Genomic DNA, 20,402 nt, shown 5'->3' with positions numbered 1-20,402 from the left:
CTGTTGACTGAAATCCACTGGGTGTTTTTTTTCCGACTTTTTGTCTTTACTGATGTTTTTACGAAATGTTTCATCTCTTTTGGATTAGAGTTGTCTGCTCAAAGTACATATCATTGAAAAGTTTCTGACCAGAAACAGCTGAAAATTATGCTAATGTGTTCAAAGTTTTCAAATATGGCATTGGGCAGCTGGAGGATCCCACAACTGCAACAAGCATTATTTTTTTCTGTAACGACTCAATAGAATGGGGAAATTTATAGGTGCTAGAAGGCATTCTATGAGAAAACAAGAACAGACAAATGTGACAGCCTCTCAGAGATGTCTGATTTGGCTTCAGACAGATTTGGTACAGATACTTAAAATTCTCATTTAACTGTTTACTAATTCTGCAATTTTCAAGTGCACTTTTTCTTACTGTAAATTATCCTACTTTAGAAATATTAGAACTGTATAAAAGTGCTTGGGGTTTTTTTTCAGAAGTGGATTTGTGCTTTCGGCTCTCCAAATCTAACTGGAATGAAAGATCAGTCATGACAGAAGTGTTATCGTATAGTGTTATCATAGACTTCACTAATGGTGAAGCTGAGGGGTTTGGACAACTAGTACAGTAAAGTTGCCAGTTTATGAAGAGAGAACAAAATAATGGGTTCTATTGTTGTTGGATCAATGGTTCTTTAATTAAGTCTCTCCTTATTAGGAAAGTGAAGGATTGCCTTACTTTTTAGAGGATTTTTTTTCTGTTGAGCAATGTTCATAAAAGATCTCTTTACAAACAGTTTAATGTAACAGTATTGTATCAGTACTTAGTACTCCTGTAGCTTTTTCATCATAGACTCCAAGGTTTCAATAAAACCCTTTGCAGGTGTCCTGTGTTTACTGTTGGGTGAGCCAGCTTGCAGAGCATAGGAGAACTTTCCTCAGCGAAGTGCAGGGTGTCAAAGGAAGAGTAAGAAAAGTAATACCTTCACATGGCTGAGAGGTGATTAATGGAATCTGTTGGAAACTCCCCAGTGTCTCCAAGAGAGTGCATGGATAACCTCCACCTTGGGAACATGCCTCGATATAGGTATTTTGGCAGTCTGAAAATCTTGGGGCAAAGCCAGCTGCTTGTTCTCTGGTGATGTAGAGGTGGCCTAGGAGAGCAGTGGGAAAGGCTGCCAGGTCACAAACTCTGGCCTACTTTTCTCTTTGCCCAAGTTTCAGGCTGAGATCTCAGCAGATAATGTCTTGAGTCAGTCTGTACATGTGGTGTGCACGGTGAGCCGAGGGGCTGGTGCTGTGATGGTGAGTCAGTGGCAGGCGCGGTGCTGGCTGGCACTGCCGTGTGTGCAGGCAGGCTCTGCTTCCCTGCTGCTGGGAGCAGGGCTCCTTACACCCACCTGGGTGGATGGACAACTGGTTTGCTGACTTTGTGCATATAGGCATTTTCAAAATATTGCAGGTTATTCAGTGTGCCATCAAGCCTGGAAAGAAAGAACATGACTGCTTTTATATAACGTTGACTCTTCAGTATATAGAGACTCTGTTAAAAAAAAAATTAGTAAAATCTGTATCTTACAGACTTAAGTCTTGTTAGACTGACCAAAAGCCTCCACAGGACATGTTCAAACATGGTGTAATCTTTTTTACTACAGAAAGATTCTTAGTGATGTGATTTTTCATCAAATGTTTTATATGGAAATGGTTGCTAGCTGTTTGCCATATTTTAACGTAAGGATTGATAAGACAAGTTTCCATTTCAAGGATGTAAGGTCTATAGGCAGTAGGAACAAGGAAGAGCTATATGTTAAGGAAAACCACGCCCTCAGGCAAGTGTATTACGTGGCTGCAGTTGAAAAACACATGATCCTGTGCTTGCATTAAAAAAATCTTCCTTTTGCCCTCAAAGCAATTGTGTGTGACAGCACCCAGTATTTAGAGGCTCAGATAAACCCAATATCCTCTTTCTCTGTCCCTGAGTCATGTGAAATCCAGGAACATGTGGCTCAAGACAGCCTGTGCAGAAGAGTATGGGGTTTTATTGAGCATCATGGGGGTTTTGTGGTGAAGGACAGAAGATGAAAAACAGCACAGAAAGTGGGGTATGTATGAGAGAGAGCAGTGTTGCCTAGACTATCACACCAAAGAGGTGCAGATGAGAAAGCAAGAAAAGACCATTGTTGACATTTTTAAACTTACCATTAGCAAAGAATCTAGAGAGTCTGGAGAAGAGAGAAAAGTAGAAAGAGAGGGTATACCAGAAGACACTAATCCCCTGAGTAAAGCTGCCTGGGTCCTGGGAACCAGCTCACATGAGAATCTTTCCTGGGCACCCTGGTCTCTCTGGCTCCAACAGTCTCCCCTTTGGTATACTCCACCCAGGTCCTGAGTCCTGGCTTAAAATAGCAGGTGTGTTTTTCAGAAAAGGGTTGGGTGCCCAGGTGTTTGTGCCCTGCCTAACCCAAGGGAGCCTTGATTGAGGCTCTGTATTCCAAGCACTATTTTAAAGCAAAAGTAAATGATGTTACATAAAACAGTACTCAGACACAAGATTTTAAGCAATAGCTCAGTCCTGTATTCAAATTATTTTCCATCTTAAAGTATTCCATCTAAATTATGTTAAGGTAGAAAATAGGATTTTTTCTTTGAAAGATTGCATTGACTTATGAGAAGTGAATGAGGATATACAGAAATATGAAGTCCAGAAGTTATGGGAAATTAAACCCGTTGCTTTCAAATTTTCCCATGGAAATTTTCACCTTTCTGCAACGTAACATTGGAATTTTCCTCTCCTGCAACCCAACATATCCTAGTGGCTATGGTTTCTCTGATGGATGCTATTCCATCTGTTGTAGCTTTGTCTGAAGCAACGAAAGACAGCATTGTGTAGGTTGTACGGTAGAAATCTAGGAGGATTTTCTTCCTCTGGGTTCCTCTCTTGGTATAATACAACTGTGTCTGCCTGTCCCTGAGGACATGATCCCAAAGCTGCTCAAGCCAGTAGGAGTCTTTTTGTTCTGCTGGCCCAGGGCCGGAGTCAGTACACACAATATAGCTTAGTATGCTGCAGTGGTTCTTCAAGCTGATAGAAAACAATGTTGAATTCCCTCTTATAAAGTGATTCATACTGTTTTGTTATATTTTAATTATATCTTATTTTAAACTCTGGACTAGACTATTTCTCTGTGCAAATGAAAAAGTTATGCCGTGTTCCTGTTTGGCTTCATAATTTTAATCTGGCTCATTTATGACACATCCCAGTGCACATCTTTGTTCTGTTACACTTATTTATTATTACTGTGGCTACAATCAGATTATCTCCTTTCTTCTTTCTAATACTTGATACTCCAGCCTGTTGATCTCTGGCCCTGGGGAATGCCATTCCTAATTCTTGAGTGCAGAACCTGCTATGATAAGAACAGCTATTGTTTATATACTGGCACTGCAATTCCCTTACCAATGGAAAAACCTGTGGTGGGCAGGAATAATCTCTTGCTTCATTGCCATGGATCACTGTAACTACACTGAATCCAGTTGCATTATAAAAGCAAGGAGTGAGAGGGGAGAAAAATTGTGTAGATTTCAGATCAGCAACACCCACTGTACATTATTTTGTGCTCTGTTACTTTAGAAACATGGAGTCGGGGGAGTGATACAGTTTTCTACAATCCCTTGGAGGTGATGGAGAGGGAAGCTGAAATTGTCAGCATAAATTTTAAAAGCTATAATTTTTTTTTCTTATGTAGTTGGTCCTTAGCTGACTTTTTCATCTCCCTGTTCATCCACCTTACCCCAAGGGTACCAGAGCAGGCACATGGTGCTTTTTAGAGGGAGAATTTCTCCTGTCTGTCATTGACAGTGTTCAGCCATCCAGAGAGGTCATAGCTGGCCACAGTGAGGTTCTACACTCTCAAAAGCACACGTGTCCATTGCAGATTTTTGCCAAGGCCTCTCGAAACAAAGCACTAATACATTTGTTTTGGAAGTTTCCCTTTTCTTTTCCTTGCTTGCTCATGCCGTACTGCTGCTGTTTACAAAAAAACTATAATAAAATGTTCAATGACTTTCTCAACATATGCTTCACAAATCCTCTGAATCAGTCTTATCTTTGCAATGGTACATGTTTTATAGGATCAGGCTGTCTTCATATAAGTTTACTGTATTATAGTCAGTAAATGTGTGTGTTTCTCTTATGCCTTTTGTATCCTTTGTGTAATAAAGACTACATCAAGTCATTAGCAAAAGTTTAAATCCTGCACTGAAGAAAATGGCCACTTAGTTGTAATATTTATTTTTGTCTAATGACTTCAGGTATGTTTGTGATGCCAGAGCATCAGCATTTTTATCCTGCTTTGGAATCAGTGAACTCTAGCCTGTGTGTCTGATCAATAAACTGTTTAAGTTTGTCACTGCCTATATGTATGTGGAACACCTGGTGCCGCAACCCCTGATTTCAGCTTCAGTAGCTGTGAATATCAGATTAGGGTGAGATGGTATTTGCATAAGTAAAAGCATTTTTAAACCTCTCATATTCCTTTAACATACAGCCCATTTTACTGCTGTTTATAGTTGTTATTTTCATTAGGCACTGAAGTCCCGAAGTGTTTTATTTATGCAGATGTAAAATTATTTTGTCTCAAGGGTTTGTTTTTATTTCCTAATTTTCCGCATACAACCCACATCATGTTTTGCTCATCCAGTAATTTTATATCTGAGGTGTTTTTCCTTTTCTTTCCAGATGCAGAGGGAAATTGCTTATACGGGACGAGATGGCCCAAGTGGTTCCCGCCCTGGATCTGCCGCACACCCTCTGCATGCCATGCCCAGCTCTCCGCCCTCCACCCCCGTGCCCCACTCCATGCCTCCCTCTCCGTCCAGGATTCCCTATGGTGGGGGCCGGCCCATGGGCGTGCCAGGCAATGCCACCATCCCCAGGGACCGGCTGTCCGGCGTGTCGGCCTCGCGCTCCATATCGCCCAGCCCAAGCGCCATTTTGGAGAGACGGGACGTGAAGCCAGATGAGGACATGAGCAGCAAAAGCCTTACCCTGATGCGAAATGAAAGTCTGTATGGTGACCCCTACTTGTTTCACGAGGGGAGGATGAGTGTGGCTGCACCCCACGGACACCCCCTCGATGTCCCCGATCACATTGTAGCCTACCATCGCAGTGCCATGAGGTCATCGAGCACTTACTGCAACCCCTCTATGCAGCCTGAAATGCTGGAGCAGTCCTTGTACAGACAAAAGTCACGGAAGTACGCCGAGAGTCATTTGCCCACTCTTGGCTCTAAAACACCTCCAGCCTCACCCCACAGGGTGGCTGACATGAGAATGATCGATATTCATCCTCACCATGGCCCTCACATTCCTGCCCACACCATCCAGCCTGACAGGTCTTCCCCCAGCCGTCAGTCCTTCAAAAAGGAGCCAGGACCGCCTGTGTTTGTGGATGCGAAAGCACGGAGTGCTGTTGGGCTCCCAGGCATGGCCGAGGCAATGCCCTCTTCTCTGGACAAGCAGGCTTTTGGCTATGGGTCACCCACGATGCCCAAGGACAAGGAGACAAGGTAAAGCAGAGCTGGGGCTTAATTTATGCAAATGAGAATCGTTCCTAATCTGCACATCCTTTGTCGTTTAAGACTCCGGGGATAGTGTAATGTGTAGGAGGCTGCTGCACCCGGCTGCAGTGTTTATTAGCTGTCTGTCAAGGTAGTTAGTAATTTAGAGATGTGACACCATCCATTATTAATTTGAAAGTATTGTCAACCCATGATGAATCCCTAGTTATTTTCATTTGTGTAAATTTCAGTCACTGGAAAAAATATAATAAAATAAAATGATTAACTGGGATTTTTCTTTGCAGACAGCCAGATCATGTTACAAGAACAAATGATGTTCTGTTCCTGCTAATAAGGGAATATATTTCACCCCCGTTAAGAATGACACTCTGATATTACAATTTCGGTTCTTCATGGAGTGAAGTTTTTCTCATCTAGTGTGAGGAAATGGGAAGAATTTATCATTACTGTCTTATCTCCTGTAAAACATGAATTTGCATAAAAATAGGACAGTTGTTTACAATGATGTTCCTTGAGGGGAAACTGCTGAGAAAAGCAAGTCTGTCCCAGGGAAGAAATCGAAACGCGAATACGCGAATACCGTTCCCAATGATTTTTCCAGCATCACAAGTAGTTGGTGACCTGACTGTTGTTAACTTTTGTGCTGTGGCAATGATGACAATGATCTCTCCTGTCTTTTTAAGGACCAGATTTACACAAAGGTCTGTGAGGGCTTCTCCTGCCTTAGGCCCTGCCCTGGGAGAGAAAAATCATTACACTGCCAGGCAGTTGCTGTGTATTTATATGAGCTGCGTTAATCTCTAGTGTATTGTTTGTGCTGTTAGCTTTTATAGAGCTCTTTAGGGAAGTGAAGACAAATAGCTGGAAAATGCTGAGCCCATAGAGGCCAAAGGTAACTGCTGATTGCCTTAACCACTGGGAAGATATGGAGCTTCATACAGACTGTAGGCTTCCCCCCTATCAGAGCAACTTGCTCAATAATTAGTTGCCACTTACCGTAATAGGCCAGGAAAAAAAAAGTGGGTCATGAGGTCCACTGGGAAAAAATGGATGAAAATAAAAAAAAACAGCCATCCACAAAAATTCCAGGCTTATAGCTCGGTAGTTATGACATAAGAGTACAAGGTAGGGCATATTACAATCTAAGGTCAGTGAAATTGTGGTTTTATGTATCTGTTTCCAAGAGAAAGATGCAGGTATCTGAGATTTCATTTCAAGCCACTATTATTATATCTGGGAAATTATTTGAAGGAAATTTGCCAATTTAAATCCATTTACAGATGGAAAATTTTGCGAAGTTCTTGATAGGGATTGAAAATATGGTAGGTCACCAAAAGCTTTGCATTTTGTGCAGTTTTCTCTCTTCACTCTGGGCATTTCAGCTGCTTACTGAACTAGACAGGTATGCACAAGGCTGTGTGTTTGTGAATGGATAAAGAGCAACTACACAGATAGTTCTGCAGCTCCTTAAAAGGGAGTTCTGCACCAGGAGTTTTAATCCTGGTCCCAGAATATATTAACAATGAAGAAAACAGCATTTGCATAATTACACTTCCAAATAAATACATGACCTTAAAATTCAGCATGGTGTATATTAGTCACATGGCACTGAAAGAATCATTTTGAAAGCTGTCTTTATGGGTTGGGGTTTTTTTTAACCTGGAGGAAGTGTGACTTTCTAAAAAATAATTACAAATATCATAAGCAATTCATGCAAATTGGGATGTTTTCTAACCACTGCAATATTAAGAATTGGGTTTGAGTTCTACAAACACAAAATGCTCTAAGCTTTAATTTAGCTTTGTAATAATTTCATAAACTTTGACAGCAAACACTGTTTAAACCATTCTAAACTAAACAAGAAGTTATCCATGTTGAGGTGCCATTTTCCTGCTTCAGCAGGGACTGAATTGTTACAAGGTTGTTATGGATACCTGAAGGATGATGTGCATAATGGCAGAAAGGTTTCCCTCTACCTTGTTGTGTAGGACTTAGATTTTACCCCCATAAACAGTATGGGCTTCTGTGACAAAGAATATTTTGGGGATTGTAGAAATAGGGCTGCATTCATTCTCTTCCTGGCATGGTAAAATGAGGTGTAGGCTGCTCTGTTGTGTTTGTTATCCACTTGCTGATGCCAAGAGCCTGAAAACCAGGCCACAGAAAGCACATGGCAGTGTGTTCAGTCAGCCTGTGTGCAGAGGTGTCAGCTGTGGGCAGACAGAGGAGCTCTTAACCTTGGAGCTACTGATGAGAAAGGTCTTTTTCATTTCTGCACTGACACAGAGACTCCCCATCCTGACTCATATAGGAGCAGGTTGAGGACCCTTCAGGCACCAAACCCATCATCTCAGCACTGTTGTTGCTTTAATCCCTAGTGGAGTGTGCTGAGAGCAAAGAAAACATCTCTTGTGTCATGACTTTATGGAAATTTCCTCAAAGTAGCGCTGTAACAACTTCAGGACAATGCAAGTTTAAGTATAAATCAGGAGAAAGATTGAAAGGGATAGTGACAATGTCAGAAGTAAAAGTTAATCTCTCTTCCCATCTCAATTCTCCTTCAATTTTGCAGTCCAAGGCTGAACTGGGATATCGCTGTACTTTATCAGAATATGTTGGGTACTTGAAGCAGATAAGACCTCTCATTAACTGTATCTTGGTTTTGTTGAAGAAAATGGTTCCATTACCTTTGGAACATTAACTGCAGCAGATTTGAATCTACAAGAGATGAAAACTGGTGTTTCTGAGCTCTTCTACTGGAGTTTACCATTTTAATTTAACACTGCAGAAGCCAGTTTCACCAAGCCTGTTATTTAAGGCAGAGTTGAGGGGTATTTAATTGCTTTATGTAATGCTTTCTTGTAACTGTATTACCTTGGCTATTTTCAAGATAACTACTTCTGTGGCATAAAGCATTGACTAAATTCTCACAGTTAATTCATTTACCAGAAGAGTGCCATATAAAGCTTTTTTACAATGTGGAGATTTAAAGAAATAAAAGATGGTAGTATTCATGCGCAGAAAAGTATTAGAAATTGTAGCAGGTTACAGCAGTACACCTTCAAAGGGTCATCATCTCTTAAATCTGAGGTCAACTGGAAGAATGAGCAAATTTTTGTGTGTGAGCATGTGTTGTTTAAACAGTGATTTGCTGTCACATTTTTGGATGGCTCATTTATGTTGCTTGTGGGACATTTCTAGAACTTACTACAGGCAAAGCAGATGCTTAAATGTTGATAAATTAGAAAAGAAGCTGTTTATCCAAAAGTGCATTAAATTAAATGCTGTTTAACTTAAAATATTTGCATTTATAACACATGTTGCAAAATTCTAGATTATTTGATAGTGCTAGATATGTCTATAATAAATGCTCCTATTCTAAAATAGCAAGATAACTCTATAGAATACTTGTCCTCCAGAAGCATTTTCAAGGCGTACTATGGTTCTCTTCTGCCTGAACACAACTTTTGTCCTCTTCTTTTTATGCCACACTAGTGAGAAAAGATAGTAGCTGGATTGAGCAAAAAATGTGATCACATCATTGGCTCATGGCTTGCAGTTCAAGACTAAGGTGTAATGGCCATTGTAGATTGTTAGATATTGTTCCGCCCACAAAATCACTTTATTGTTTGATATGTTGAAGTATGGATTCTATGCATTAGGATAGAAGCCCCCCTTATATTTTATAAGGGGGGCTTTAAAAATACACTCTCTCAGATACTTTCCACAGGGCCAAAACTGCATATTCCTCTGTGAAGTGTTGAATTACCAGGCAGGAAAAATGCAGTCAAATGACCAGTACAGGATGGAGGAAAGGTAAACTGTGTTTTGTCTTCTTTCTGTTAGAGGAACTGTTTGTAGGAAGATGAGATGCAGGCTCTGGGATAAGAGTTGTCAAATAGTGTAACAGCTGGTGTGCTGCAGAGCTTCCTTTTCCCATTTAGCTTCAAGATGAAGAAGGTTTGAGTTTAATCTTCTTCTTAGAGGACTGAAATATTCACCTGTGTGAATCTTTCTGTGGGAAGAAAGCAGAATACAGAAGAATTCTACTGATCTTTGGTTCCCACCCTTCCAGGACACCCACTCATCTGTTTTGGGGGAATTTGGGATAAAGTCTAAGACACCTTCACTTGATCCTAGGAAAGCCATTGGGAAAGGCAGCCTACTCCTGTTTCCTTTCTTTTCCCGGTGAGAGAAAAAAAATGGTAATGAAATGGGTATCATAGGGTAACATAGAAGGACATGTATTTCTCTGTCTCTGACCCTCTTTTCATTGCTTCATTTGGAGCTTAACTATAAAATGGGAAGTCACTGAAAATTTTTTCAGTGGAAGGTATGCCAGTTAGTTCGTGGTGCAGATTTGGTGTTTGAGTACATCTGTTGTGGGTGATGTGCTGCACAGCCTGGGGTTGGACAGGAACATGAATGAACAGTTACACAGACCACTTTTATTCTGCGCCTGTACAAAGTATCTTCTCAGTGATGTGAATATTAAAGATGTCCCCGGGGAAAGGAAGTAACATGCAAGTAACATGTCACACTTAAATAGCATTACTGTGACAAGTGGATACCAATTCAGCAATATGCTGTACCCCTTCTTGGAATTACTTCCAGTTAACTGCATTAGAAGGAGTAACATGAAAAATCAGTGAAGCTGTAAGGAAGAAATCTGGTGATGAAATCCGATGTATCAATGCTTGGTCCCCAGAGAAGCAAGGGCTTGCTTTGGCTTTGCTGAATTTAGGGAGTGAGATGCTGAGGCAGGGCCCCAGTTCCTGGACATGGCCAGAGCCAGAGCTGTGGGTCAGGCTGCTGGGGAGAAGAGGGCTGGCAAGTGGCCTGGGCGTCTCGTCTGACCTTGTCCCCTCCTTTCCTCCCCCACCATGCTGCCACCTCTGACTCGCCCAGCATTCACAGGAAAACAATGTGAAACAATGCCTTTCTGTGCTTGGTCTGATAAAATAGCCATTTCTTTCCATACTGCTGTAAAAGGGACCCTCCCTGCTCTTCCTGGGTGGTGGAGAGATGCAGCTTTATCTGAGAAATTAATCTGGGAGCAGAGACGAGTTGGCTCTTCTCGGGCAACCCTTCTGATGGCAGCAAGCAGAGGCACCACTTTGTTCTGTTCTGCCTGACCGTCTGTCCTAGTGCTCCACATTCCCACCTGCCCTGTGTCACTGGAGTGCCAGCCTGTCCCATGCCGGGGAACCCTGGTCTTCCCCATCCATGGGACTCTGGCTTGCCCTGTGCAGGCAGAGCTGCTGGGACAGGCTGTTCCCATCTCCCCTCCCCACAGCAGTGAGCATAGTGAGGGGTAGAAAACACAATCCTGAGAACAAAAAATGCACAATTTTTGTCATGGCAATGCTGTAGACCCAGGCCTGGCACAGCCTGAGGAAAGCATTTTTTTTTCTCCCTCCTGGAGCAGAGGCTGCTCCAGCCCTTCACAAGGAAGTTGGAGGCATTGGGGTCCACTGCAGATCTTGTCCCTGCTCCTCTGGGGCCTTGTGGTGGCAGAACTGGGCCACCAGCCCTTCAGCCACGTCAGCCCAGGTTACAGCCCCATCACCAGCCATCTGCATCCCTCCCTGTCCATGCTGGAACTTGCTGCCTCCCACCACCTTCAGGATGACCACCTCCAAAAATCAGGTTGTTTTATTTAATATGTAAAAGGCACCTTCTTTCAGACACCTGTTTTTTAAATGTTTGGTGCTAATGGCCATAACAAGTCTGGGTATTACAGTGAAATAATAGCAGGAAAAATCTGCCTGGTTTCTAACAGAGTAACTCCAGAGCACATGTAGATTCTTCACATTCTTAATGCTTTTACCGTATGAAAAATAACGTCTTCTGTGCAATTGATTCCAGTATTTCATTCGTTTTTCATCATCTCCTATCTTGGAACATCCCTCTCCCTCTTAACAACATACTTTCCTAGATTTCATGGCAAAGGACAAGATCAGCTCTGTGTTGCCATAATATCTTTTGAAGCAGAAAATTGTTTCCAGATTATCTAATGTGGGATGAAAAAAAAATCATATTTATGGATTGCTAAAACAGATAGACTTCCAGTTGAGTTTAGTTCCAGGAAGATTTTGTGATGATTATCTGGGAAAAAAAAAAACCTGTTTTCATTATTAAGTGTTAAAAATGCTGCATTAAAGTTTGTTGGAGTATATTTATCCCTGGGTTTTAGTACTTGTTTTTGTTCCAAAGGTTACTGTAGCCTGCACCAGTTTCTTATTTTAAAACTTGTAATAGTGGAAATTCCATAATGTATTTCTTGGTTTGAAATTAACTAAGTCAGATTCACTAGTCATTTCATCACCCTTCAAAATACCTTTCAACATGAAGACAGAAAAGTAAGATACGTGGACTGCATTAAATTGCAGTAAGAACACGTCTGCTGGCTAGGGACGGACTGAGCACTCTCTTCTTCCCTCCTTGTGTCTGTTAGCATCTCATTACTTGTTTTGCTCCCTGTTTGCTCAACCTCTGGGTGTCTCTGAGTCTCTCTTGCTTATGGTATCTGTGTGCTATCCCAGGAAACCTCCTTCATTCCCTGAATGTGAATTAAGTAATTAGCCTGAGAATCCATCTGGCTGCAAGCAGGGCTAGTTACTTGATTTTTATCATGTCAGCTTGTTTTTGGCTGCTTTTGGTACCTACATTTGAGTTTATATGACTTTTATTGATTGATGCTGTTGCTTTGGCCAGCAAACAGCAACTGCAGCTGGGGTGGCCGGAGTTGGGCTGCTCCCACGTGCACAGAATGCTGCTGTGGTGATGGATGGGCCATCAGCATGCTGAGTCTGTGTCTGTGTCTGTCTGTCCTATCTTCTCTCATCAGTCCCTACTGCTGGTCTTAACCACTTGCTTTTTGAGAAGTTTTCTTCCAAAACCACAGCCTGCTGTTAGAATTTCCCTCTGCGTGTCTCCCCACATACTTGACTGCTGTAATAGAGGGATGTCTCTTCAGAAGGTCTCATACTGGTGTGTCTGTGTTGTGGTTTGTCACTGACATACTGGCATGTGTAAGTAGGATTCTGTGTGAGCAAAAGGCTGGTTTGGAGCTGACTGAGGAAGTCCCCTGGTACCTGACTAATATATGCATTGATGCAAACAGATAAACACATAAATGTTAGCCTTCACATCCAAAAAAAAGTTACTGTTCTTGTTTAATGGCCTTTGGTTCCCATGAAAAACATTGATTATACTAATTGTTGTTCTAAGTGTCTTTTCTTCTACTTTTTTGGGATATGTGCACGAAAGGAAATCTGTTTTATTATAATGTTGCCATACAGTCCGCATTTGATGTCCTGTGCCTCTGTCACATTTCTGTCCTTTTCAAAGCAGACAGTTGTGATGTCAGGTGCAAAGGATTTGGACTGGAAAGTAGTCAGCTTGGGCAGATTAAATGCTTCCCAGACAAAAATCCTGGGTCTGAGGAAAGTAAAAATAGTAACAAGAAGTAATGTAAAGTCTTTAATCCTTAAACCTTAAGTACAGACAAAACGATTGGCACAGTGTAGGTAAAAGAGAAAATGCATGTAATCTGAAAAAGATTTTTTCACAAGTTCCAAGAGGCATTAACAAATTGTTTTAGGTGCCTGTCTTGTGAGATCATTAGAAGTATATAACTTGGTTGTTTGTTTTGTTCTTTTTAACTAAGCACATTTTTTAAATTGTCTATTACAATGCAAAAGCTGTCCAAGCCGAGATGTGGTAAGCTGCTGCAATAAGGTATATGTGAACTGGTACCCAAGTGCCTTTGCACAAACTCTGTAGTGTCTTTCCAATCCTGTGGTAATCATTCACCTAGAAAAACAAGTCTGAAAGCAAATATATCTGGCTTTAACAAACGGTTCTCTTGTCTTACAGAGAGAGGATACAAGCCATGGAGAAACAGATTGCCAGTTTAACTGGTCTTGTTCAGTCTGCGCTTTTTAAAGGGCCAAATACCAGTAATAGCAAAGATTCTTCTAGGTAAAAACAGAATTCATCTGTAATGATTTTAGTAATCAATCAACAAAAATATATTTGAATGTAATAGTAAAAAAACATCCTGAATGCTCAATCATTTTTAAGTTTCTTTATCATCTCCATGAGAGTGCCAGGCAGAGAGGAAGAATATGCCAAATAATAGATGGATATTAACTGCATTACTGTTCTTTGTGATAAAAAGAATTAATGTAGCTACATCTCTGTGCTTTCTACTGCTTTTAGTCCATTCCTTGTTTAACTTGTACTAAAAGGTGATTTAAAAAAAATTACTGATGACTGACAAATTACTGGTGGTTTAAATTAAAAAAATAGATGTTAGACAAGGCCATTTAATTTGTTGAATATAAACTTCACTACAGTTGTAATAGTTAGTAAACTAAAATTACACTTTTTCTTATTACTTAGTGAGAAGATGATGAAAATTGTGTCCAGCAAGAGCAACGCCGACACTGCAGGTAAGATAATTCACTTTTAATTTACAACTTACTCAGGTATATGAATAGCTGTAATATTACAAACATCCCAGCTTATGGAAATGTCAAATTTACTTAAATTTCCATGGCTGTACTGTCATAACTAAAGTTTAAGTGCAGGATATGGGAGTCGATCACATCTTTAAAAGAGGAATTTCTGACAGGTTGAGATGGTATTTGGAATGAATTTCACACCTGTGCTGAGTGGTTTAAATGAGATGCAGAGTTTCTGCATCTGGTGAATTTTCCAGTGATTCATCTTGTCTATAGGGTGTCATTAACCCTAGATGTGTCGAGATTGCTGGAGAAGACTAAATATTTAATTCCACTTCTTGTCACTTATGAACTTTTTCTGAGGTCTGTCTGTCACTAGAACACTATGGATGTAATGGCACCGAGAAATTTGGCAGTCAGCAAGACAGCATTTTCCCTAATGAAGCCACATTGATCTGTTACTAATTATTAGCGTGCACCTAAACTGTTCTGAGCAAGCCCCAATTATGAAGCCAGTAAGAGCTGGTCTTGTTTTAGCATCTGACCTGGAGAGCTGTTAAGTGTGTGAAAGATTGAATCAAGACTGTTGTGAAAGGAGATCTCCATGTGGTTGAAGCCCTTTGTATCTGCGAGGCTGCTGGAGAAGTCCGGAGGGTATTCATGTGCGTATGTGCCTCCTCTTCACCTTTGTCATGCACTGAATGCAAATACAGGCAGTTCCCTGCTTCCTGGTGGTGCTGTTCCCACAGGGAGGTCTGTGCTCCGGCAGGTAGTAAACCACACACATTTATGAGCAAACCTGTTATGTTCCTAACTAGCCTTTCTGTTGGAGCTGTTAGCTCACGTTCAGGATTCCTGTTAGTCTGGAATTGCAGTGTCCTCCTAATAGACAGAAACCAAACTAGACCTGGAAACTATCAACCACATGGAAGAGAGAAAGAGCTAAAGTCCCGGTATTGAAGCTTTGCTCCCAAGCCACTCTCTGGTGCTGTTCCAACTCTTCCCTTCCTGCTGGCCTCCGGATGGGGAGAGGAATACTTAAAGCTTTGAAGAAATAAGTTGTAATTTTTCAGTTTTAGACAATATGATGAAAAGTCTGTCATTATTCAAAACAGCTGCAAAATGGTCTTAAGATTTTTCCCTATTGCAGTGTCATTATAGACTGAGAATTTATGGCATTTCCCACTTGCACAGGCCTCACCTCCTGTAAAGCACTTATGAAACCCTCACAACCAGCACATACAGTGCCTTGTGTTCCTCTTTGTAGTGCATTGCAAACAGCAGCCTCTCTCCTTTCCCTGTGCTGGTGCCAGTTCAGACAAGTACTTGGTGGGGTTGGAGGACCTAAGTGGGCCCTGCTTTGAGTGGGAGTTTGGACTTCCAGAGGTCTCTTTAACCTGAATTATTTAGTGATTTGTGTGTGCATGTGTAAATGTACACTCACTTAGATGAGAAATTGAATAATATTAATTTGGAAAAACAACCTTACATAATGCAAAAACGGGGATTCCCTGAGAAGTCACGCCCAGCCCACCAGAACAGCGTGGTTCATCTGACCAGCAGCCATTTCCTGGCACTGTTGTTCCCAAGTACTCCTCACTCACTACTTTATCATATGACTGACATGTCCCCAAAATGGCAACACTACATCTAACAGCTGCATGTGCAAGCATCGTGGGGGAGATGGAAGGTGGGGACTTAATTTACTGTCAAAGGCCAGATCATCACCTGTCACTGACAGAGACATTGGTTTTGGCACATGGCCATGTGCCTATCCAGCATATGAGTAAATTCCAGCATTCAGCTTGTGCTTTAGATGCCTTTCTCATAACTCGGGAGAAGGGGATAGGACAGTGGGAACAGCCATGCAGCCAGCAGTCTGCAGGGATCTCTATCAGTGCTATAAATTATAGTCGTAACTCCAGCACCTGCATTCCTATATCCTGTCTTTCCAACATGATTCAGCCACAAAATTAAATTCTAGCAGGTAAGGAAAACAAAGTGTGATGACGCCAGTATACTACAGTATTGTAACCCACAACAGCTATCACTGAAGACTGCTGTATAAAAAAATAGTCTTGTATAATGGAATTATTTTCCTGCTTTTGTGCCTGTAATTGCTCAGGACATGGTCCAATAAGTAAGTGCAGTTCAGCTTGCTTGAAAATTATGCAATTTGCCAGAATATGCTACAGAATGTTTCTACTTTTTGTAAACATGTTTGGGTTCAAACATGCCAGCAGGAGCTAGATGCACTTCTGCTGACCGCGGTTTTGTTCTTCAGTTCACCCCAATCTTCATTAAGTATAGCCATTTAGACAGTGACTCTCTCACTTTACAATTCCATGTGAAAACTGTGCACTGAGATACCAGTTTTAGCAATTGCAAGGACTATTTGAAAGACAAAGTGGTATAAAATGTTGATTGAACAGTCCTTTCTAGAGCTCTGAGAAGCAAAAATGTGAATTGCTTCTCATTCTAAAAAATAAAACATCTGTGCAAGATAATACTGCCTCATCAATGTTGAACCAACATTGTATTTTATAGTATGTGTTCCAATGATAGGAGACTTTTGTGCAAAAATTAAAGAGCTACATCCCTTGGGATGAGAAAGAACTCAAAATTTCTAAACCCTAGATAACTCTATGTAGCTAGATTGTGAACACTCTGTTTGGTATGTCATATGAACCAAGTCGTTGTATTTAATTTACTTTTGCTTTGCCAGTCTGTAGAAGCGAGAGGCTTCTTTAGCCCCAAATATTAAGGACTCTGAATAAAGGACTCAGCTTTTTTATTGAGGAAGATGAGTAATGACAATGCTTGTCTGCATTTCTCATATTTTATTGCTTTAGGCTCAGTTCGTTCATGGGGGATGGGTTCAAAGAGCAGTAACCCTCCACAGACTGGCTATGTCTCTTCTGCTATTAGGAGAAATCCCATGACTGAATCTATTTTATAAAGATCTGCAGTTCCTGAAACATGAATGATATCAAGGAACTCTTCACTTAGAAACAACATGTGATTCTAAATCCAAACTATGCCAGTAAGAGTCACCATGAGATTACTAACAAACACCCTGAGAAATACTTAGATACTCCCTTTCCTGTAATATTTTTGTTCATCAACTGGAGATTGATTGATAGACTAAATCTTGGATTCATTTATTAAATTGGGATCAGTTGTTTTGTGGATTACAAAAAACAGCAATAGTTTTTTGCTAGTTACTGCCTTGCTAGAAGAGGAAGGAAGACATTTCAGTATTCCATGAGAAGGGGATCAGGTAGTACAATATTCTGCGCTAACACCATCAATGCAAAACAAGAGGAAAATGGCAGCAGGGAGTATTACAAACTGAGGGCTCAGATTTGACTCCTCATTCTTTGTGACTTGTCTTGTCATCTGTGCATATCTGTGTGCCCTTCTCACATGCATTACTCTTGCTGTGATGACCTGTGAATTAAGTCATTGTCCATATCTGCTTGCTTATCTCAGATTCAAAGACAGATCATGCTAATCTTAGTACTCCATCAGCATTTGCAGACAAAATGTGATCCTGAATTCATTTTGGAATGAGGTGAAGTTGCACACTAATGTATATATAGAATATTTTATTATTTTGAGGGTGATTTATTGCCATCTAGTAACTGTCACATCTCCCCAAATAATGCTTGAAAATATTATGTCTCTTTAATAAGATTAGTAATTTGTGAAAAAACATCCCTGGGTGTTTCCTGATGGCCTTTTGTCCCAACCTGCTTCAAAATAAAATCTTAGCATTTTAGAAAAAAAAAATCTGGAAAATGTAAGGAGAACAGTGTCTTTGCAACCATATCAAAGGTCAAATGTCAGGGAGTAGAAGTCGTGTTCCTTATCCCCTGAGCACACAGCAAACCTTTCCTCTTTCTGCACTTCAGTTCTCTTTGTACTCTAAAATGGCAGCTTAGTTCATTAGCCTTTGTAAAAAGTTAACTTTTTTGTTTGTCCAAAGTATTAGGAAACTGTGGTGGGAGGTTGAATTTCCCTTACCTAGCTCAAGAAGGGGTTTATTTAAAAACCCAAGAGCCAATACTGTTTCTTTCCCTTCAGTCCATCTGGCCTCACATCTAATTGCAAAGCTACAGCCTGGGACTATTTCCAAAAGTGAGCTACACTCCCTAGATGAAGCAGCCCCTCATTCAGCTGCCCTTTTATTCTTTCTTGATGAAAATATGAATATCTGAGAAATCAGCTGCTGATGGTTATTGCTCACTCAGTGTCTTGTGTTTCACACCCCCTGGAGTCTGCAGTCCCACTGCATGTTTCCCAGGCTTGAGCACACTCTGCAGCAGGGACACTGTGGCAGCCAAGAGCACCTAATGGCAAAAAGAGGTGACTGAGGCAGCAGCGGAGGAGGAGAGCTGCTTTGTAGGGAGTTGGAGACATTTATTGCTTACAGAAGCAGATCACAGCCCATCTACACCAAAAGGAAAGCAGGCACCCCTTCCTGAGAAAATATGTGAATTGACTGGGGTCCAGCTTAGGGGGGGGGACTGGTGGGGTCTGATTCATGCCTTGGCTGCCTCATCACAGGGTCAGGGGCTGAGGTTTTGGAGCTTTTGCTTGAGGCAAAGAGCAGCAGAAAGGTAGGTGTGCTTTCAAAAATAGTCCAGATTTGTGGCAAGGGATCAGAACTCTTGGAGGCTTATCCACATTTTTCAGGCTCTCTGGTGGTTTCTGTCTGTAAGGTTTATGAACTAAATACCATTCTCTTAAAAAAAAAAAGGGACAAAAAATAGTGCATGTGGGAGGGAAATAGATGCTTGACTGTAGGAGAAACTGCATTGTACGTGTAGACAGATAAGTATTAGCATACATTAGACTGAAGCATGGAGTGGGTACATAATGGCAGTGAACAAGCACTGTTTATTTCTTGAGTGTTGCTTTCTGTTAAGAAGCTCTTTGAAAGTCAAGAGAGCATTGAATCATACTGGAGTATAGCAAAAATGTGCAGCAGCTTGCTCAGCACTGTAATGACGAGTGCTGTTGTTGAAGCACCAAGCAGATCTAGCTGGAGCACGTTCAGGGGAGGTATAGCATTACAACAGCCTGCACCAAGCTAGAACAGCTTTTTGTCTGAGCATGTCTCCAGAAGCCCATGGCATGGCACACTGTAGATAGCACAGATCCAGCTAGAGGAGCCTGTGCTTTTATTGAGCAGAGTTGCAAATGAAGGTAAAGTAACAAACAAGATTCTTTAAAACCCTTTTTTTTTTAAAAAATAAAAATAGACCAGTGTAATTTCCATCCTTTAAGAATGCTTCCCCCAGATGAATTTTGCAAAAGCTGTATTTGAGGTATCAACACCTGTTGGAAAAGGAATAACAGTGTGTTGTTATGCTGAGCTGTTCTTACTCAGGCACATTTGGAGAAGTGGTTGAAAAGACTGTGAGGGATGAGAGCATGGGGAGAGAACTTCCCACTCTGGGATTCATACTCATTCCAGTTAGAAGATGTGTCATGCACTTTAGTGCACTGAAAATTTGCCTTCAGTAAGGCAAAGCTCACAGCACTGGTTTTTGTTTGATTTCATTAAACTTGAAACTTGATAGAATGTGTGCTTGTGGGAACAACTGATGACCAAAATCCCTGTGCAGATCCATTGATGAGCTATTTTCTGTTTTCTCAGGTTTCTTTTTTTTAATCATAGAGATGGAAGAAATTGAAGTAGGGAATGACCTAATCATAGAATAGAATAATGGAATTTATGTTTATATTTAGGTAGGAAAAGACTATCCAGATCATCCAGTCGAACCATTAACATAACACTGCCAAGTCCACTACCAAGCCAGATCCCTAAGCAACACATCTACACATCTTTTAAATACCTTCTGGGATGATGACTCAACCACTCCCTGGGCAGCCTCTTCCAATGTTTGATGACCCTTTCGGTGAAGAATTTTTTCCTAATATTAAATCTCCCTAGGTGTAACTTCAGGCCATTTCTTTTTGTCCTATTGTTTGTTACTTGGGAGAGGAGACCAACTCCCATCCCTTTCCAACCCCCTTTCAGGCAGCTGTAGAGAGCAGTAAGGACCTTGAGACTCTTTTTCTACACCTCCAGCTTCCTCAGCTGTTCCTCATCAGATCTGTGCTCCAGACCCTTCACCAGTTTTGCTGCCCTCCTCTGGACGTGCTTCAGCATCTCAATGTCCTTTTTGTAGTGAGGGGCTGTTAACTGAACAGTTCAGGGAGCAGCAGCCATCTGACCCATCTGAGATCAAGGAATAAAATGAGTGTGATAAGAAGAGTTTGCTGGACTATGTAGTACCAGACCTAAAAAATGGACTTTGTCGTGCTGACAGTCTGTCATTTTGTCTGCTGGGGGAGTGAGAG

The 20,402-nt window shown here is 41.2% G+C and overlaps 1 protein-coding gene across 8 annotated transcripts in view; it reads left to right on the top strand.

Moving 5' to 3' along the window:
* The window catches only part of KIAA1217 (KIAA1217 ortholog), a 173,799-nt gene that overhangs the window by 120,490 nt on the left and 32,907 nt on the right, over positions 1-20,402 (top strand). For 6 of the 8 annotated variants that reach the window (XR_010743290.1, XM_066316174.1, XM_066316207.1 and 3 more), the window contains 3 exons: positions 4,718-5,547; positions 13,441-13,545; positions 13,969-14,018. Coding sequence is in view for 7 of the 8 variants with exons in the window: in XM_066316174.1 (XP_066172271.1) it covers positions 4,718-5,547; positions 13,441-13,545; positions 13,969-14,018 (985 nt within the window). In the remaining variant the exon portion in view is untranslated. The remainder of the gene's footprint in view (positions 1-4,717; positions 5,548-13,440; positions 13,546-13,968; positions 14,019-20,402) is intronic. The other 2 variants (XM_066316215.1, XM_066316166.1) reach the window with 1 other exon arrangement.

This window comes from Sylvia atricapilla, chromosome 1 (assembly GCF_009819655.1).
Source record: "Sylvia atricapilla isolate bSylAtr1 chromosome 1, bSylAtr1.pri, whole genome shotgun sequence".
Lineage (NCBI taxonomy): Eukaryota > Metazoa > Chordata > Aves > Passeriformes > Sylviidae > Sylvia > Sylvia atricapilla.
The sequence above is the reverse complement of the archived record's forward strand: the minus strand, read 5'-3'. Positions and strand labels throughout refer to the sequence as shown.